The sequence below is a fragment of the Capsella rubella genome, unplaced genomic scaffold, assembly GCF_000375325.1.
Source record: "Capsella rubella cultivar Monte Gargano unplaced genomic scaffold, Caprub1_0 scaffold_6, whole genome shotgun sequence".
Taxonomy (NCBI): domain Eukaryota; kingdom Viridiplantae; phylum Streptophyta; class Magnoliopsida; order Brassicales; family Brassicaceae; genus Capsella; species Capsella rubella.
The window spans coordinates 8,551,278-8,572,091 of record NW_006238918.1 but is presented as its reverse complement, the minus strand read 5'-3'; the positions used below and the strand labels follow the sequence as shown (position 1 = coordinate 8,572,091).

At 34.9% G+C, this 20,814-nt stretch overlaps 5 protein-coding genes and 1 non-coding gene across 6 annotated transcripts; 2 read left to right on the top strand and 4 right to left on the bottom strand.

Moving 5' to 3' along the window:
* Positions 1–216: 216 nt before the first annotated feature.
* Positions 217–1,772, bottom strand: LOC17883526 (probable aspartic protease At2g35615). The gene is made up of 2 exons (XM_006289179.2): positions 976–1,772; positions 217–740 (listed from the first exon to the last, which is right to left on the bottom strand). The coding sequence occupies exons 1-2, from the start codon at positions 1,770–1,772 to the stop codon at positions 314–316; spliced, it is 1,224 nt and encodes a 407-aa protein (XP_006289241.1). The 3' UTR covers positions 217–313.
* A 537-nt stretch (positions 1,773–2,309) lies between these two features.
* On the top strand, positions 2,310–8,527 carry LOC17883795. Its single transcript, XM_006286707.2, has 19 exons — positions 2,310–2,544; positions 2,711–2,881; positions 2,977–3,204; positions 3,396–3,482; positions 3,617–3,706; positions 3,818–3,944; positions 4,328–4,428; positions 4,850–5,018; positions 5,134–5,255; positions 5,534–5,662; positions 5,754–5,852; positions 5,923–5,980; positions 6,086–6,161; positions 6,242–6,371; positions 6,455–6,612; positions 6,786–6,858; positions 6,946–7,137; positions 7,253–7,346; positions 7,417–8,527. The coding sequence occupies exons 1-19, from the start codon at positions 2,500–2,502 to the stop codon at positions 8,301–8,303; spliced, it is 3,036 nt and encodes a 1,011-aa protein (XP_006286769.1). The 5' UTR covers positions 2,310–2,499; the 3' UTR covers positions 8,304–8,527.
* Positions 8,528–8,625: 98 nt separating this feature from the next.
* On the bottom strand, positions 8,626–10,337 carry LOC17884118 (basic leucine zipper 9). Its single transcript, XM_006288169.2, has 6 exons — positions 9,935–10,337; positions 9,726–9,816; positions 9,446–9,617; positions 9,257–9,332; positions 9,056–9,181; positions 8,626–8,981 (listed from the first exon to the last, which is right to left on the bottom strand). Exons 1-6 carry the CDS (start codon positions 10,175–10,177, stop codon positions 8,727–8,729), a joined length of 963 nt encoding a protein of 320 aa, XP_006288231.1. The 5' UTR covers positions 10,178–10,337; the 3' UTR covers positions 8,626–8,726.
* A 2,095-nt stretch (positions 10,338–12,432) lies between these two features.
* Positions 12,433–13,698, bottom strand: LOC17882779. The gene is made up of 2 exons (XM_006290053.2): positions 13,463–13,698; positions 12,433–13,238 (listed from the first exon to the last, which is right to left on the bottom strand). Exons 1-2 carry the CDS (start codon positions 13,628–13,630, stop codon positions 12,672–12,674), a joined length of 735 nt encoding a protein of 244 aa, XP_006290115.1. The 5' UTR covers positions 13,631–13,698; the 3' UTR covers positions 12,433–12,671.
* Positions 13,699–16,106: 2,408 nt separating this feature from the next.
* Positions 16,107–16,248, bottom strand: LOC111830255. Its single transcript, XR_002833639.1, has one exon. It is a non-coding gene; the product is annotated as a small nucleolar RNA snoR77 (small nucleolar RNA).
* A 2,794-nt stretch (positions 16,249–19,042) lies between these two features.
* On the top strand, positions 19,043–20,353 carry LOC17884497 (vegetative storage protein 2). The gene is made up of 3 exons (XM_006288385.2): positions 19,043–19,492; positions 19,727–19,939; positions 20,033–20,353. The coding sequence occupies exons 1-3, from the start codon at positions 19,068–19,070 to the stop codon at positions 20,205–20,207; spliced, it is 813 nt and encodes a 270-aa protein (XP_006288447.1). The 5' UTR covers positions 19,043–19,067; the 3' UTR covers positions 20,208–20,353.
* Positions 20,354–20,814: the final 461 nt, after the last annotated feature.

Here is a 20,814-nt window from a genome sequence, read left to right as displayed (position 1 = left end):
ATCATGGACCGAACATATATTTATGTAAAAGCAGTCTGCTTCACCACTGTAAAATTAAAATTATGAATAATAAATAAAAATAATTAATTCACTAACGAATTTATTCACCTTAACCGAAGCAACAATTTTTTTATTTTTTTTTGAAATTTATGAAAATCTGCTAGCGATAATTTTGTGCCAATTTATAAGTCATGTGAAATGCTCTAAGTCGGAAGTTGTGTGTTATTAAAAATAATCACAAACATTGTCTTTGTGATGCTCATGCCTACAAAAACTTAGGTTATAAAAAGACTAAGTAATTCAAAGTCACCACCTACGTGCCATCTACGAAATCGGCCAAACAATCCCTTTGTTGAAAGGCAAGCATCCTCTCTGAAGTGTCATACCCAACTGCATGATCAACAAGAGCTGATGCTCCAAGCACATTAATCCTTTCCTCATCTTTCATAGACGATCTTACCAAAGCCGTGCATAGAGAAGATGAGCTGTCTCGGAGATAGAGTCCTTTGTTTGAAATTGTGTAATCGAATCCTTGGAAATGGAGAGTGAGTTTGGGCAATGACTCTATCTCTAAGCCAACCTCGGTTGTGAAACACATTAGTTCGTTCACTTCGTATGCGACCGTTGGTCCAATCTGCGTCATTAGCTCTTCCTTTACGTCCTCGTAGAGTGATGGCTCTAGACTTGTATAGTATGCCCCAATATCTATTGCTAGTCCACTACTCTCATTGCTTCTCATTCTAAATAAACAAAAAAAAAAATTAACATTTGAGAAACAAATATAATGAATTAACATTTGAACAAAGAAAAAAAATTACTGAATGAAATGAAATGACTGAATAAATATTAAAATTTAATGTAAATAAACTATATATTATATAAAATGTTTCATTTTATGTAACCATGTTTGCTAGGTTTAATGGACTAATTCAAAAACATAATCAAAATATTAGTAAAAGATATATATTTATATACCTTTGTTGGCCAAGACTGATTCCGAAGAGAGCAACGTGATACGAGTAAGCTTCAGTCCCCGTCGTGTTTAACATCGGAACCAACATCATATCGCCGCCGTAAGCGGCCGCTGATCCGAGGCGGATGTAATTACGTGACCCGGACGTGGAAGGCCATAGACAGTGTGAGAATCTTGTGAGGCGAAGCTGAGAGAGGAGGGAGAAACGATGAGTTGTTAGACTCACTCTCCCATCGACGCCACCTCCGTCTTCTTCCGGCGACGCATTATTACTAGTCCCGCAGCCAAATACAAACCCTCGAACTATAGAGAGAGAGTTTTCTTGGTCGGTGATTGAGGAAGTTAACTGAAGTGTGTCGGAAACAAGGTAGCCGGAGCTAGATGGAGAGGCTTCGTAACGACAGAAATCTGAAGGAGTGCATAGAAGAGAGAGAGAAGTTGTTTTTGTCGTTGTTGCATTGAAATGGTTAGTTGAATTATTGGTTGAGACATGAGGACAAAGAGAAGTGTTATTGCATGAGATAGTAGAGAAAGTGTTGGAAGATTTGTCTGAGAGTGAGCATTGGTGGTCTTCATCATTGTCTAGACATGTGAGATGTGTAGAAGAGTCTAGTTTAAGGTTAAACGTTCGCGTCGGGGTTCCAATTGTGATCCCAACGTAAAGATTGGATTCGAAAGGTAAGAAGAAGCCATTTGGTTGATCATTAGAGTGATCATTATCATCAAGGCTTGAGTTATGAGTTAGTACAATGAAGAGAGCAAGAAGAAGAAGAAAGAGGAGAGCATTTGATGAAACCATATTTATTTGGAACAAGAGCTTTTGTATAGTTTAGTACTCTCCTAAACATTCTAAATTAGTAACCACATTTTATATGATATCGGTACTATAGTATTATTTGTGAATTATTTCGTGATTTTCGCTAAGAGTTTTCATGCAACCTATATATTGTAATTTTATTATTTTAAGACATTACATAAAGTGAATTAATCATTTTTTAAGCAGTGTTTCACATTGCATGAAATTGAAATAAACTTTTACATGTTAGTTAATTGAGATTTTGTTTTGTTAATTTTTTTGTACAAAAATCAAATCTCCCCAAAATCATAATTCATGTAGCATGTGTGGTTTAAGAGTAGGTGGGTTGGTTACTAAACGCATCTACCGTGATAGGCATAGGTGACATGGCCCATTTAGGATCATATAATATTGGGCTTATAGGCCCAAAAGCCCAATAGAATCAGAGGAAAAGAGATACGTGGGTCTCACAAGAATCTGCGGTATAGATTCATTGCTTCGCGGGGGTTTTGTTTTTTCTTTAGACTTTTCGTTTCATTACACAAAACGCATGACGCGTTTTTTCTTCTTCGTGTAGATCTTTCCTTTGTCTTCTTCAATATCTTTTTTGGTAGATGAAGTAGTATATTACGTTAAGCTCTCACACCTAACACAAAAAGTTTTGAGCTTTTATTCCTAAAGATTATTCAAAACGTAGAATTTTCAAATTCTAAGCTTTTTTTATTAATTTATGCGGAATTCGCGATTTCGTGGAATCAATTCTGGCTCATTCCAGGTGAAACTTTTTTTTTGCTTTCATAAAAATGAGATTTTTAACGATCTGGGTTCTCTGTTTTTTGAATTCTGAATTCTAATTTTTCCAATTTCTCATTTTACGATCTGGGTTCTTCTCTTGATTAGGACTTGGATACTGAAAAAATCTGATTTTTTTGTGTGTGTAGAATAAGCGGTGGTGGTCAGTAGTGTTGGATTGTATCGTTTCGTTTTTCGTTAGACTCTCAGCAAATTTTAAGAGACTCTTTCGTAAATTTGCATCAATGGGTTGGGGAAACATTTATAAAAGACGTATGAAAGTCTTCTCAGTAGCTATACTTATTTACCTTGATTATAAGGTAATCTGTTTCTATCTTATCTTATTCTGTTTTGTGTTGTAGTGCTTTTTTTTGGTTAAAGTTACAATTTTTTTTTTTTGTATTTGTGAGTGAAGGGTGTTCAGCAAAAGGAGAAGTGGATTAAGAAGTCCAAAGTTCCTGCTTTATGGGAAAAAGCTCATGAACGTAATGCTAAGCGGGTTTTGAATTTGATTGTGGAATTGGAAGGACTATGGGTGAAACTTGGCCAGTATCTTTCTACTCGTGCTGATGTTTTACCTCAGGCGTATATATCTCTTCTCAAGCAGTTGCAGGACTCGCTACCTCCTCGTCCGGTGCAGGAGGTTGTGTTTCTACTTGAATGTTAACATTAGAGGATATACAGAGAAAAAGAAAAGTTTTTTTTTTGATAGTATGTCAATGTAGTATGATTTTGACGTTCTCTTATATGTGACTGCTCGTTCTTTATAATACTGTGTCCTTGTTGATATACTAAGCTCTAAGCTCTATATTATATGTACCTTCTTTTTCTCAGGTTTGTCGAACCATTGAAAGAGAACTAGGGCATTCCATGAATGTTCTGTTCACCGATTTTGTTAACGAGCCTTTGGCTACTGCTTCGGTAAGATTCTGAGACCTGTTTGAGCCTGGAATGTTCACATACCTTCTAGCAAATAAAAGCAAAGTGCTTATAAGCTATTGAATGGCTAGAAACTTGTATGCTTTTTTTTTTATAGTGAGCTCTCTGTTTTGTAGATAGCACAGGTTCATCGTGCAACTCTAGCTAATGGCCAGGATGTGGTTGTTAAAGTTCAGCATGATGGCATTAGAGCTATTATTTTGGAGGTATGGTCTTAGTTTCGTTTTGAAGCCTTCAAGATGAACAGTAGGAGCTATTGCTGTTATATGACTGTTGACACTCCTTTTAACTTCTCTGATCTTTTCATTACTTAATAGGACTTAAAGAATGCAAAGTCCATTGTTGACTGGATTGCGTGGGCGGAACCACAGTACGATTTTAACCCCATGATAGATGAATGGTGCAAAGAAGCTCCAAGAGAACTAGACTTCAATATTGAAGCTGGTATGTTTCACTTGCATAAATAATGAACAGTCTTAAATTTCATCCTATGAGAAAACTATAATTGCACCAAAGCTTGTGATTGCTTTCTATAATCAAGTTCTTGGGATGTGCTTGTGGTTCTGAATTAGACTTGCTGGATTAATATTCATCTCTGTCACGTGTTGGCAAATTTGGAGTTTAGATTATGCATTTCTTACCACTCTAGTCACATGTTCTTTTAATCTTGAACCATGGCTATGATTATAATAACATGGTAAAAATATGCATCTGTGTCTTTGAATTCCTTTCCTAGATTAAGCATTTTTCAGGTTCATGCTTACACGTCACTCTGAATTTGCATTTCCTGAGTTTTCCCCATATTTGTTTTGTTTCTCAATATGTAGAAAATACTCGAGCCGTATCTATGAATCTCGGGTGCAAGAAGACAAATGATGAAGTTAGAAGTGACAATCGTGTTGATGTCCTAATTCCAGATATAATTCAGGTTCTTATATTTTGTGTTCTCGTCCTACTCTGAAGCATACATACATTTGTACGAATTGTTATGTACAGTTTTTAAGTTTAGGATGGAAACATCAATCCCTTAGTGAAAATCACAAAAGACATCCAAATACTAAAAGAATTATGTATATAGATGTATTGGTCATCTTTACGGATGGTAATTCTGTATAATTAAATCATGGTATCCCTGATGCTGCATGTTGTCTATATTGGGTCTTGCCTATAAAATGAGCTAGGGTAAGTAGTGGACCAATGTAGCTAAAGTGTAACATAGATTGTCCCAGATAATCAGTGTAGACTTAAATTGAGCATTAATTATAATGAATTTAGCTGAAAGCTGTTCCTTCCTTTTTTCGTTTCCTGCTACTTATGTCTTAGACCTTCTCTGTTGCTCTAAATGACAGTCTTCTGAGAGTGTACTTATACTTGAGTACATGGATGGAATTCGTTTGAATGATGTGGAATCTCTAGATGCTTTTGGTGTGGACAAACAAAAGATCGTTGAAGAGATCACTCGTGCATATGCCCATCAGATATATGTAGATGGATTTTTCAATGGCGACCCTCATCCAGGTATAGTCCTCATGATTGTTTTTGGAGTTCGCCAGTTGTTTTCTGTGTTGTAAACACCATTTCTTAGACTTATGGTGTTCATCTGATAGAATTGAGTCTATACTCTGTTTTGTAGGAAATTTTCTTGTCAGTAAGGAACCACCACACCGTCCTATATTACTTGATTTCGGGCTTACAAAGAAAATCTCACACTCCTTGAAACAAGCCCTAGCCAAGATGTTTCTAGCATCGGCAGAGGTTTGTGAAAGATTATGCAATACATCTCTCTTTTCTACTTGTCTTACCCAGCCCATTAGTTGATCATTTTGTTTAGGATGTTAGAGTGATGAGTTTGTTCGTTAACAGAGTTTAAATATTTAAAATTTAAACAAACTGTAAAAAAGAACAAACTGTAAAAAAGATTAAAAAAAAAGAAAGAAAAAAGCTGTGAGCCAACTGCACTCCAGTTCTGTGAATATTATTTGTTTGTTGAACTATAGGCCATAGGTTGGATTTTTAATTGATTTATTTCACAGGGAGATCAAGTGGCGCTTTTGTCTGCCTTTGCAGAAATGGGACTGAAACTGCGCCTAGACCTGCCAGATCAAGCAATGAGCGTGGCAGGTCTCTTCTTCCGATCTTCAACTCCGTCAAACGAAGCTGTGGTAAGTAAAATTACTTCTTTCTTCCATAGCCTTGCTTTCTCTATTGGGGTAACTATAGTGGATCCGCCCTTATAGATTCCTCTCTTAATAGAAAACGCTAAAAACCCTAAACGATCAAAGAGTGCAAAACATGAAAGTTATACAAGAGAAGATGCAACTCAGCCAGAAAGAAGTTAAACGCTTTAATCCAGTAAGCATTAATTTCTTTCAAGTATATGCCTTGGTGATCATCAATATCTAAATGAAAACATTTGATGCAGATAGATGCATTTCCTGGTGATATTGTTATTTTTGCAAGGGTCATTAATCTACTCAGAGGTATGATGTGTGAATCATACTACTTTACCTCATTACGTCAAAGGATTGGATCAATTATATTACTTTGCTAGTATTTTTTACTTATTAATTTTGTCGACTATTTAGGACTTTCATCCACTATGAATGTTCGGATTGTTTATCTGGACATCATGAGACCATTTGCCGAATCTGTTCTGTTGGGGTAAGCCCCCTTAGAATTTTGCTGTTCATTTTATCATTTCCATGTAAGATATCTCGTACAATGATAATGTGATTTTGTAGGAGTATCAGTCGAGGACCAACTGTAGATGCTCACTGGATACATGACTCGCCAATCCATTCTGATGTAGAGTCCAAACTGAGGAAGCTGCTCACTGAACTTGGGAGTATTCAGAAAATTCTTGGAATTCAGGTGAGCTACGCTCTTTTACTGCTGGCTTGCAAGATGATTTCTTTTCATTTTACCTTTGGTTTAACTCAGCCATGTTTGTTTAGGTATGTGCATATAAAGATGGGAAAGTCATTATTGACACTTCCGCTGGAGTGCTTGGAAGATATGACCCACGTCCAGTTCAACCTGATACTTTATTTCCTGTTTTCTCTGTGACAAAGGGTGTCACTGCTGGAATGATACATTGGCTTGTCGACAAAAGGTGAGTAACAACATTATAAGCTTTCAATTTTGTCATGTATTCATTTCAGACACCCTGACATTCCAAATGGGCTTCAAGTCTTACATATTGGTCTCATTGTTAATTCCATGATCTCGTTTGCAGAACTCATGGTCTTAGTCATACTTTAGTAATGATAGTATTTATTGATACAGAAAACTCCAGCTCGACCAGACTGTGGCAAATATATGGCCAGGATTTGGATCAAATGGAAAAGATACTATTAAGGTAAGGGAGCTACACTGTCACTTAACCATTTTGAAATCTAGTGTGAAATATTGCCTTCAATTTTAATACCTCGTTTTTTTGTTTCAGGTCCATCATGTGCTTAACCATACATCTGGGCTGCATAGTGCCTTTGACCCTGTAGGAGAAAATCCTCTGCTTATCTGTGACTGGGATGAATGTTTGAAACGTATTGCTAATTCATCACCTGAAACAGAGCCTGGCAGTCAGCAGTTTTATCACTATCTCACGTATGGATGGCTATGTGGTGGAATCCTTGAGGTAAACTAAGCAGATCATTCATGGTTTAAGCATAAAACTGATGCAAGTCAAGTTATAAATTTTCTCTTAATTCTACTATGTTGATGTCAATCTTGCTTTAAATAATCTTGAACAGTATGCTTCTGGAAAGAAATTCCAGGAGATCCTTGAAGAGTCCATTCTTAAGCCCCTAAAGATTGATGGGGAACTGTACATTGGAATCCCTCCAGGTAAATAGTAACAGACATTTGTAAATTAGGCTCCAAGCTTTGTTAAGAATTATCTAACATCTTATTACAGGTGTTGAATCTAGGCTTGCCACATTGACGTTGGACACGGATGAACTGAGCAAACTTTCGTCCCTTGCCAGTCAGCCTGAACTTCCTTCCGCATTTCAGCCTGACAAGATCTTACAACTGGCAACCAACTTGCCAGTCTTATTTAATACATTGAATGTGCGCAGAGCCATAATCCCTGCGGCTAATGGACATTGCTCTGCTCGTGCACTTGCACGGTACTATGCAACCCTAGCTGATGGTGGCCTAGTGCCACCTCCACATTCCTCTCTATCCCAGCCACCACTAGGTAGCCACACCCATGTTCCGAAATTCACATCGTTGAAAGACTCAACAAAAAAGAGAAAGGGTAAAGAGATGGCAGCTACAGAAAAGCTTAAACCAAAAGATCATCAAAAAAAGAGGCTTTATGATGAAAAGCACGTTATGAGTGCTAGTAGTAGCAGAGAGTCAAATACAGAAAGTTTAGCCAGGCTAGTTGATAGTAGCAGTTCTGCTGGTAAAACTGAGATCAGTAGTGATGATCACCAAGATGATATTCACAATATGTTTAACAACCCGAGGATCCATGATGCTTTCATGGGTGCTGGAGATTACAGTGACTTAGTAGTGCCTGATGGGAAGTTTGGACTTGGTTTTAAGCGCGTCATTTCACAAGATGGGTCTCTGGTTGGCTTTGGACATTCAGGGATGGGAGGATCAACGGGCTTCTGTGATATCAAAAACAGATTTTCCATTGCAGTAACACTAAACAAGATGTCTATGGGAGGTGTTACTGCTAACATTATGAAGTTGGTTTGCTCAGAATTAAATATCCCCTTGCCTAAGGACTTCTCCCTTTCAAATGCTATAGGTCCAGATTCGGAGATGGGTACGCCTCTAATCAACTGAGGTTGGTTTTCTACATAAGTTTTGCCTGCTCATGTTACAACTTACATAGTGGTCTCCTTAAATAGCCTATAGACATTACTGGAAAGTAAAGTGTAATCATCAATGTTTTTGTTTGTCTGTCTGTATACTCAAGGAACTGTATCGAGCAATTCCCTTGTGAGAATATAATGTATTGTCCTATACTATTTGCAGGATTTCGAGCAATAAAGTATATATGACACAAACCTGAATTTGTTGATTTTGTAATTCTTCCAAGTTTAACATGTGTCAAGGGGGCAAAAGAGGGTTCTTGGGACTGTGAATTTTGTTAACGAAACTAGAGTAATTAACGAACACGTCGGCTTTAATTATGTTTCTAGTTCTACAGTGAAACACATACAGGAATTTAGCTGAGTGATCATTACATGCTGTGAAGAAAGAGAGTCATGGCCAGATGTCTGAGACACAGCTAACAGCTTCACTGGATACATTACCAAGTCCAGGGCTTGAGGTCTGTCCAGAAAGTGTCATTCCAGGGAACAAAGATTGGTCACTGTGGACTCTAACGGCAGGTGAGGTATTTCCTGTGTAGTGCAGGCTGTTGATGGAGTGTGATGGTGGACTTAGATGAGTTTGTAGAAGTTGATTCAAGCTGCTAGTGAGGGAACCTCTAGCTACCAAATCTTCTGCTAGTTTCACCTGTAAGTTATTTTTAACTTAGCATTTTCCAGTTCTGACTTTCACAAATTGAGAGAGCATGTGATTGATGATACCTTGACTCTCAGAGTTTCAACATCTGATTTGAGAACTCTGTTATTTGTTCCAGCGCTACGAAACTGTTGTGTTGCGTCTATGAGCTGCTTGTACAGTGTCGAGTTCTCGCCTTTCAAAGAATCAACCTTGAAGAAATCACAAGGTCATCATCAAAACATTACGAATCAAATCATCAAACCAGCTATATGTGTTAACCTTACCTGAGATTCAAGATCTACCAGGTACTCTTGCTTCCTTCTCCTCGATCGCCTTGCTGATTCCCTGTTTGAATACATCCTGAGTTCACATCACAAAAATGGGTAAAAAACGGTGATCACCTTCTATGTGTCTTTCTCTCTCTCTCAGTGTTTTACATCTAACTTTTTAACAGTATCCAACAACCAACACACCTTCTAATACGTTTTAAATCATTAGGATCATTAGTCATTTCAGATTGTCCAGCTTCTGTCTCTGCATCTTCTTCGTCAGAGTGATCATGAGAAGATCCACTCGTGGTTCTCCTAGCTCCTCCTCTTGCCTCAGGTTTATTGGCTGACACTGGACTATCAGCTGACAGATTCTCTTTGCAGATAAGAGCAATACAAGTGAACATTAATATTAACTACAACTCTACAAGTGTCTACAACAAGACTTATTACATAAATTCAAATCAAAGAGACCTGCACATACCGCAGATTGAGGACTGTGCATCGCGAAAATTTCCAGTCGGAATCAAGCAGTCAGACCACAAAAGACTATCTCTTAATTCACTGGTGTAATCCTACAACCAAAGGAAAAAAAAATTCAAGACTCCTACTACAAACTCTGGATCTTGGTATAGACACAACAACAACAACAGGAACAAGAGAGACAACAGAAGGAAGAAACCAAAGACTAACCCGGTTGATAAGATCGAAAGAAGGGTCTAGAGGGATTGTGTCAAGAAGGATAGATTCTTGTCTTGATAAAGCAGAAGAAGACAAGAACTTAGTGACATACTCTTGTAGAGCCAACTCAGAAGCACTTCTCTTCATACCCATGTCTTTGGCTGTGTGACCATCCATCTTTTTTTGGTATATGAACACACAAGAAGAAGAAAAATTGGTGGGAAAAGAGGGGAGGGGAAGAGTAAGTTGTGACATACATCTTCTTTATATAAGCCTCTCTTCTTTACTAAAAGTTGTAAAAAGCTTCTTAATGGCTAAGCAAAATTGAAATTGCTTTGTCAATGCAACGTCCTCACTTCAAACTTTTTTTCTTTAATGACAACGAATAACAATGAGAACTGAAAAGCAAAGACAGAGAGATTAGGCTCTGTATTATTTTTTCCTTGGCATACATATGTGATATGTCTTATAGTTTTATTGAAGGTTATGCTAATTATATGGTAATGATAACCTTAATCCTTTAACTAGAGGAGACTGTCTAAGGTACGTAAGAGACTCATTTAATATATTGGACCTTGTACGTGTTTTATAATTTTATAGGCATATAAACTGATTTTATTCATAAAAGGATCATAGAATAGTTACAAAATTGCCTTTAAATATGAAAAGAATGATAAACAACAAGTATTAGACTACATACTTTAGATTAGTATATGAATTTTAAAACGACTAACTTAAGATTAGTATACTGTATAAATTAGATCTAAAAATTAACCAAAAATTATGTAATATGACATATTAGTGGCATAGTCGGATAATATAACAATATAAATTAAATATTGGAAATGAACTACAAAATCCGGGTTGGAAACAGGTTTCTCTTAGTGAAAGGCTTATAATTTGTAATGCTGTTTAAAAAAATGAATTATCGAATATTTTCACAATATTATAAAAAAAATTTAAATAAATAAACTATTCTTTTATATATATTTTACGAATGTGGGTGTCTAGGTCTAGAACTTTTTAGTTATTCAAACATATATATCATATGTGCGTGATATATGTGCTCATAACCATTTTTAAAAAATAACATACAAAAAAAGCTTGATTAATATTACGAAGAACACGAAATGTGAAAAAATGATTTAGTAGTAAAAAGGTAAAAATAATTTAGCTTTAAATACCAAACCAAAAGTTTGATGAATTTTTTTGGTCACACTAACAACACAATATGCTTCTCCATTTGTTTTCTCTTACTTTATCGTCATATGCTTTTGGAAAGCAGATCTAAAGACGTTTCTTTTCTCCAGCACCAGTAATGCTTTTTTTTCTTTCATTTTTTTTTCATTTTCTCTAATGTTTTATATAACTTTTGGGTCTAAACCAACTTTTGCTTTCTTTTGATCTGCACTTCCTTTTAAAAGTTATAATATTTTCACAACAAAACAATCAAAAGCAACAAACTATGAAATGTATCTTTAAAAATTAAAAAGTTATTCAAATCCGAAATAGAATCCATATATATATTTTTTTTCATTAACTAGAACATTCTAACTTAGTGGGCTACAAAAGTTTACGATCGACCGACTACTATACGTCTATATTAGATAATAACAAAAGCTAGAATTCAAAAATTTGTTAACCCTTTGCATTACGCATAAGATGGACATGGAACCATGCATATCGTATTCTCTCTAAATGGAAACGCAAAAGCAAAACCCTCATGAGGACTACACTATGGCGGAGACAATGATCATGGAGATTGAAGAACTTTAGTTCTAGCTCATTTGATTCGAATCCATTATACAAATGCAAAATTAGAAGAAAAAAATTGGGATAGAAAGAATAGGCTAAACCATATATAGTGTATCCAAGGTTTTGAACTTTGTAATCCATTATAACTAATTATATACTATTAGTGATCTAAGTTTTTTTAAGCTTCACGTTGATGAATAAAAAAATTATATTGTCTAGCTAATTTGTAGTTCTCAAACATCCAATGTTAGATATTTTTGTTTTTTATTTAAATAATTTATCTCCAAATTTTCATATGAGTACAAAACGTTATAAACGAAACATTCATGGCTCGATATTGTAATACGATCTTTTCATCAAAGAAATGTATAGTAGTCGGAGCAAAAAAATTTCCAAAATGAGTTCCAACATTTTTCACGTTAGGGTTGTAAACTCTGATCATAAGAGTATGATTTCTAATTCGGGTGGTACCACGTGAATGGACTATACTTTATATTAACATTTATATCATTTTGAAAAATAGAATTGTTATATATTATAGGACAAAGTTTTTCATTTGAAACTCTAGACGAAAACAAGATTTCTCGTGACCAATAAAACTTTTTAACAAATTCAGATGAAATGACATAGAAATAACACAAGTATCTTTCGTTTTAGTTTTAAAGGGACCAAATGAATGTTCTTTAAAAAGCAAAAAAAGAAAACAATTTCAATATTCTAATATTTAGTATAAAATATTTTATATAGGATCTTTCTTTCTGTTTACAAAATGTAATATATAATATATTTCCAAAACGTATGACATGAATTTGGTAATTAAGGATATAAATAAAAGTTTGTGAAACGTATATCACAACAAGAGAAACGAAACTCTCCAAGTGCACTTATTAACAATCCGGAGGATAATATAACATCATTATCGTCCTTAAAAAAGAAAAAAAAATCATATATGTGGCATCATCATCATCATCAGCATCATCATTCATCACCATCATTAAGAATTAAGATCAGAGCTGGCTCGACGGCAATCAACAACACGTTGCTTCTCTTTATTGTTGTTGCTTGTCACGAAATCGAGGTTATAAAGAACAAGAACCATCACCATAACGCAAAAGAACACGAGGATGGGACCAAAGATCCATAGCATCAAAGAAAAGCCTGTGTAGAACAACCTGTTACCTACCGTGTTGAGAAAGATACCCTTTTCGAACATCTCACTGACATGCTCAGACGTAAGGGAGAAGCAACCAGAAGAAGGGTTAGTGTCTAAATTAGGTATGTTAACAAGAATGGCGACTTGGTTTAGGAAACGTATGGAGAGAGAGTGGAAGAAGAAGGAGAAGATGAAAATCGTGAGAATCGTTAGGTATTTGATGGTTATCGCGAAATCTCCATGAGCGCCAAAAACGGCGTCGTTTAGAGGCTTCTTGATGCTGTAAGTGCTGCTTAACACTGCGGCTAGACCTGCGCAGAGGAGCACACATGTCGTAGCCATTAGTGTCGCACCCATTACTATGTTACGCAGTGTTTGTACCGCCAATATGTTCATCTTCTGATTCTCCTGAAAAGTTAAACAAATAAAACAACAATAAATCTTATATATTTTCCCAACTTTTAGAGCTTATTACATACTTTTATCATAAGATTTCAGACCAGAACCAAGGCTTATGTCCTCGTACCAAAGCTCTAATCAATACGATGATAATGCCTAATTTATATACCATAAAATTTTCATAAAACTATATCTTTTTGGTATGTGAAAATGGAGATGGATGTATATAAAACCTTGATCATAGAACAAATCCAGATCCGACGACCGCGAGAGTTGATGCCGAGGAGGGTGGAGAAGGGATGGGTTCGAACCATGAAGGACAAGTAGATGTGGTAACAAAGCATCATCACAAGAGCCAAAGGCACAAGAATCACGTCCAAGTACCATCTCTTCCACTCCATTTGTGCTCTCCCTCTCACTCTCTTTTCTTTCTTTAACTTTTATATTTCCTAACCTCTTCAACTTTAATGGTTTCTTTATGTCTCCATATATTTATTAGATGAAAAAAATAATGGGAAAATAATCTTGATTTAACAAAATTTTAAATATAAAATGATTTTTCCCATGCATATCAATTAATTAATGTAGATTATTTCCCCTAAAAAATTTAAATGGAAACTTAATCATCATAATTAATATCATATCTACACATATGTTATCAGATAAATCGGAAAATACACTATTCAAAATTGATGTAGTCATGTAGAAGGAAAAATATTTGTTCAAAATTTTAAAGGTTGTGTAGTCAACAACATATATATATATATATATATTATTCAACATTTCAACCTTTTACATGGTAATATATGGTATCATATCCAATACGATCTATACAAACTACGTTACATGAAGTATACATATACTGTATATATATATATATATATTTATTAAATTTATAGCAAGTTAATACAATTCATTAGTACCAATAGATATCAACCTATCAAGTAAACATTGGAACCTAAAACAAAAGTAATTAGGGAGGGCGCACTAATTAGTAAGCTATAATTAGTTAAAGAACAGAATAAGACGTGTGATGAAGCAATGTGTGTTATTATGGTAACACCATTAACTTTGGAAGGCGACATGCAATATGCACACATCTTTCTTTTGGGTCACTTGAATCGTGTGTGTGTAGCTGTATATATAATTATTGACTACTTACGCAACTTAATATTCGCTTAGTGATAAATATATAATATGTAGTATACCAATTTTTCACGTTTTCACATATTTATAACTATCTAAAATAAAACGATTTCGCTATATAAATGTACGTTATACGTCAATTACTTATATACAAGTAAAAGTAACAAAAAAATCAATTAATGTACTAAAGACAAACTTTGTAATGCTTTATGATGAGTTTACGAAAGCTTTATACATTTTAAAATGTTTCCGCCATGAGCTCTTCATTCGACTATCATCAGTATTTGAACTATTCAATCGGATAGAGTACTACCAATAACATTTTGTCATTTCTGATTTACACGTTTGACATGGCGACCAAATCATCTACGTGTGTCATCGTGTAAAGATTGACTTCGATGTTCCACTCATTTAATATTAGCTAGAGACGAATTCTCTTACAACAAGTTTTCTGCAAGTCTAGCATGATGGGACTAGAGTTCGGTAAAAATTGATTGTGTTGTGTGTGGTACGTATACACTAGCTTAACGTGGATAATAGCATGTGTGATGTGTCTTGCATAAAACAATTCATGTGTGTACATTGAGTGATACCGTTGGAATGTATGAAACTGGCTCTATGCAAAGCCAAAAAATTAAATAAGAATAACCATCGACTTGTTTAATGTTGCAAAACTGTGCATAGACAATCTTTTTCCCCTTGTGGATACTTTTGAGTCATATGATCGTTTACTCCAAAGGGGGCGTGATGGATTCTGTCGAGATTAATGGCTAAAAGAGCCATTATCTCGAGGGGGCGTGTGGAGAAAAGATCCCATATCGGAAGATGTGAGGGGACATTAGTAATATATAAGGGAGGGATTAGAGCCAATCCACTCATTGCCAATTGGTTTTGAGTTGGAAGCCCATAACAAACCCTAATTTAACATGGTATCAGAGCCCGAACACACGCTGACCCATTAATTAATCCGGCCCGGATAGAGGCCCGATCACCCCATTAATTGATGGCCCAAAAGAGGCCCAATTCCATCGAGATAGCTAAAAGAAGAGCATTATCTCGAGGGGGCGTGATGGATTCTGTCGAGATTAATGGCTAAAAGAGCCATTATCTCGAGGGGGCGTGTGGAGAAAAGATCCCACATAAGAAGATGTGATGGGACTTAAGTAATATATAAAGGGTTAGGGCCAATCCACTCATTGCCAATTGGTTTTGAGTTGGAAGCCCATAACAAACCCTAATTTAACAAAACATTTTGGTTTGGAAATTGGAACTCACTTCTCCTCGAAGTTCGAAATAGAAAAAAAAAATAGAATTTTTTTTCCAAACCCTTTAACCAAACCGAAAGAAATGAGTTCCAAACCAAACCAAAGTTTTATTCGACAGAATTTTAGATAGCCAAAAAACACAAAACTAGATAAATTAACCAGAGATGCCTAGAGCTATTGATTCTTATGATAATGTATTCATGCTCATATATGAAGTTGTAATAGAATTTTATTTTTCACTCTTTATCAATTAAAATTCTTGTAAAATGATCAATTAGCTAGTATTCCACAATAATATTAATGGTTAGTTAGCAGAGATTTATTAATTGAATTATCTCTTCTAAATCCACCCTAACATGAATACTGTACCATAAAGTTTTGGGGGTGAAAAAAACAACATAACACTCTGTTATTGCAGCAGAATGATTGAAGATTTTATGATTAATTCTAACAAATCTAGAGAAAGAATGTGCTCAAGACTACTAGACCAGCTTCAAAGACATAAAAATATCTCAGCAAGTCTGAAGAGCAGAAACAAGAGTTCATTGTAGGAGTAATTAAACACCTCTTACATGTCATTGTTTTAACTTTTGACAAGGAGGCTGCCTGAATCACTACTCCCGTAATCAGTCAGAAAACAAAATACGCAACTAACTTAAGGAAACAAGACTAGCTATGAGATTGATCTCAGAACACACTACTTCAGACAAATATAGAACCAAAACGAAACAAATTAAACCCTGAGTCTAACCTAAGTGGCTTCGCTGTCTTCTGATTACGACAGTGACGGCGACTATAATGCATTTGTAAACATTAGGGCTTCTTATTTATAAAGGAAATCTTGGGTCAAAAGTAAAATCATTATTAGTCTAAAATTAATATTAAAGCCTTAAAGCTTATTAGTGGGCTAAATATGGGCTTGATTTCCTACTAATCCATATGATTTATGAAACATGCACCCAAATCCTAATCTATGAACTTGCAACGTGGATAGCTTGTAACGTTTTCTCCTCACAAGTGTATGTATACATCACCATCGCCATCGATTGATTATCTTCATCTATAGTATTGGCATTAGCTCTTATATCAAGGCTTTTGTGTTTTTTTTTTTTTTTCATTTAGTAGGACTTAATTTCTAAATTATTAATTAGTATAGTCTACACAAAAGTTATTGTTTACTCTAAGTACTGAAATATGAATACATGTATGTTAATTGTATCATCATACACCGGAGTTCCACACTCGGTGTTGCTGTGAAATTTGTTTATCAACGCATGATGTATAATAATCACGTGCTGGATCATCATTCGATTAATGTATAGTGTTTTCTTTAATATTGATATATATCATCCGAACACAAGTTATACTTAAAGTCATCATTTTACAATAATGAGTTTGCTATAAATAGATATAAAGTCCGTTGATTTAAAACGTCACAAGCAAGCAAGATTGAAAGCCTAATAAGCGGTCAAAACTTGCTCCAGTGCCACTTCTAAAATAAAACGTCCATTTTATAATAACTCAATAAATATGAGCGAAGTAATTATTTAGATTTTTGATTTTCTTTTGTTTATATACGTGTATATATATATATATATATATATTATTTTAGATCAACTCTTTTTTTGGTTAAGGTTTAAACAAATATTCCATTGAAAACCATATTAAAATTTTTTAAAATATAGTTCAGTTGGTTTTCAAATTGTATAGGTTCGATTTGTCCATTTTGATTGTACATTTTAAACATAATAAACCCATGCTAAATTTATGGTTTGGATCTGGGCTGTGCTTAACTGAATTATTAAATTGGGCATAAGAACTTTATCATGATCTAAATTTTTTTAGAAACAACATAAGAGAAAAGCCACTTTTTACAAAATTTAACGTAAGAGAAAAATCATACTATTGTTTAACCAACGGCAGCATTATCAACCATACCTATCACCATGATGCAATTTTCTGTAGAAAATCTCGATGACAAAGATAATGTTCCTAATGTCGGGTCCAGTAAAATTGTTACTATAGCTATTTTCATATATTTTTACGAATTATTTATTAAACATGCAATTTCTGACCTCTTATTCCTTTTTATCTTATCATCTTGTTTTATCACTTATTATTCAGCTCATGTCCATCTTTCTTCCCTCATTGAAAGATAATGGTATCTATATATATATTAGCTTTGTTGCAAATTTTTTTCTGGCCTGCGATTCAAAATAATATATATATATATATATATATATTAACATGTGTATATATTCATATACGTGTATATAATAGAATTGGTAAGGACGATCTGGAAAACTCAGATTTCACATTAATGAACTGAATCGTTTGTTACAAGTTCTTATGCTCTACTCACTAAGCATAACCGGAAATAACCAGCTAATTACAACATAATTAGTTTAATAAACCAGGACATTCCAGAGTCCTTACCAATTCTATTATATACACGTATATGAATATATACACATGTTAATAATATATATACATATACAGGGGCGGATCCAGCATAATATTTTAGTGGGTGCAAAATGTAGATATAGGGAATCGAACCAGCAATTTCAATCTATTAATGAATACAGTATTAACCACTTTGCCATTACAACATTATTGTTCACTACTAAAATTTCTTTAATTTATACGTTACTGAAGGCAAGTGTCACCACCATCCATCACCTAGGTCCGCCCCTGTACATATATATATCGAAATATAAAAAAGCTTAGTTGACAAAAAAAAAGTTGATAAAGAAACTAATGCTGTGTAATTAATTAGTGATAATTTACCAAATGATTTTAGTACAACATTATTTGAAGCTCCACTAAAGCTTCTTTACTGTAGCAGCATTAATAAAAACTGAAAATTAAAAACCATTCACAATGTAAGTCACTCTTAATACTCTTTTTCTCGGATATAATGTCTTTTCATTATTGCTTGAGCCACTTACTCTATAAACTATTCCTGCAAAGACACAACGTAACTTATACTCAACCTATCAAATTCATATACAGTTTTCTAGCAATGTGGAACAACTTCTCTAATAACTAGTGTTTTAATAAAGTGTAACTGTGTAGTAAGAGTACACTTGATACCAACTTTTACAAGTATTGAAAGCCGACACAATAAGAAAAACTATGATTAAAACAACAAAACGTCAAATTATACTTTTGCACACTCAAAACGTGCTCTAAAAACGAGTGGTATGGATGAAACATCTCGTCGATAAGAAACATTGCATGGGCCAGAAGCATTTGTTGCACCAATCGATAACGTACACGTTCATTTATCATTTCTTGATTTCCCATCCGTCGTCATAAATTCATAATTAACCTTACCGTAAAGTATCCCCACCTTCATTATAAATACGTCCTTTTGTATCACACAAATAACATCACAAACCAAACACTAAACCATACAACAAAAAACATGAAGATCCTCTCACTTTCACTTCTCTTGCTCTTGGCCGCTACGGTCTCCCACGTCCGGTCTTCAGCATCCGTTCCAGGGCTCATCGAGCTCCTTAAGTCGGACAACATCTTGGCGAACGAAGCCGAGATCTTAGAGAAAGAGCAGCTTTCCATCAGCTACCCCAACTGCAGAAGCTGGCAGCTTGGTGTTGAGACCTCTAACATCAGAGACTTCGACACGGTCCCCGCAAACTGCAAAGACTACGTTAAAGACTACTTAACCACTTCCAAACAGTACCAATACGACTCCAAAACTGTGTGCAAAGAGGCTTACTTCTACGCCAAGGGACTTGCCCTAAAGAACGACACTGTCAATGTTTGGATCTTTGACCTAGACGACACCCTCCTCTCTAGTCTTCCCTACTACGCTCAACATGGATACGGGTATACATATATTGTAATAATTGTTATCATTAGTTCTTAACCTACCTATATACACCACCTCCATTGCATTAACAATCTTATCTTCATATTTTTTTTTAAAAATGTTTAGACTTTAGATGACCATACTATATATATGGAAAGACACATTTAGGTTTGAACGACCTAAATGTTTCTTTTTAGTCCATATCTATTTTGTAATTTCATTTTAAAGTACCTTTTTTTTTCAATTCTTAGGACTGAGAATCTAGATGCGGGGGCGTACTGGACGTGGATAGGCACCGGAGCATCAACACCGGGACTCCCGGAGACGTTGCATCTTTACCAAAACATCTTAGAACTCGGGATTGAACCAATCATCCTCAGTGACCGATGGAGGATGTGGTCAAACGTCACTGTCGAGAATCTCAAGGCTGCTGGTGTGAGCAACTGGAAGCATCTCATATTCAAGTAAGAATCAAGTAGCTTTGTTATATACAGTAACTAAGTAAGTGTATCACATATGTGATTGGTACGAGTATATATATATATATGGAAACGCAGGCCAAACAACTCGAAGTTGAGGCAAGTGGTGTACAAGTCAAAGGTGAGGAATAGCTTAATGAAGAAAGGATACAACATTGTTGGCAATATTGGAGACCAATGGGCTGATTTGGTTGAGGACACCCCTGGGAGGACTTTCAAGCTACCTAACCCACTCTACTACGTACCTTCTTAAGCATCTCTCTCTGCACCTACTTCGTATCTATGTGTCTTTTCGTTAATCTTTGTAGCCGGCTTGGCGCTTGCCATGCACTGGTAAAATAATATGTCACCATCCTATCACAACTCATGAATAAATTTTCGTTTTTTTTTTCTTTATAATTAAGGATGATAGACAATTTGTTACAAAATGAAAAAAAAAAAATCAATTTGAACCAGAAAATAATAAATTAAGTGAAAGTGTGAAAAAGTATTGGAATTAAAATATTGCTATATATAGCTTTATATTCTGAGATGTAAAATATATTTTTGATATATATTATAATTATCTGACACGTGCGTGTTAAAAGTCTAGTAAAAAATTAAACATATCTAACTACTAACATTTGCTTATCAGCACACGAACAATAATCTCGTAAATTATACATTTGGAAAGTGTCATGCTGTGTCGTACTAACTACTAACATTTGCTTATCAGCACACGAACAAATAAATAATATGGTAAAAATATAAATAAAGTGATTGATGTAATTAATAAAGGTAGCCAAAATAAATTTGTACTTCAACCAACCTCAACGGCAAAATTTGTGAAAGGTTCTGAAGAAAAGATTTTTTTTTAAAAG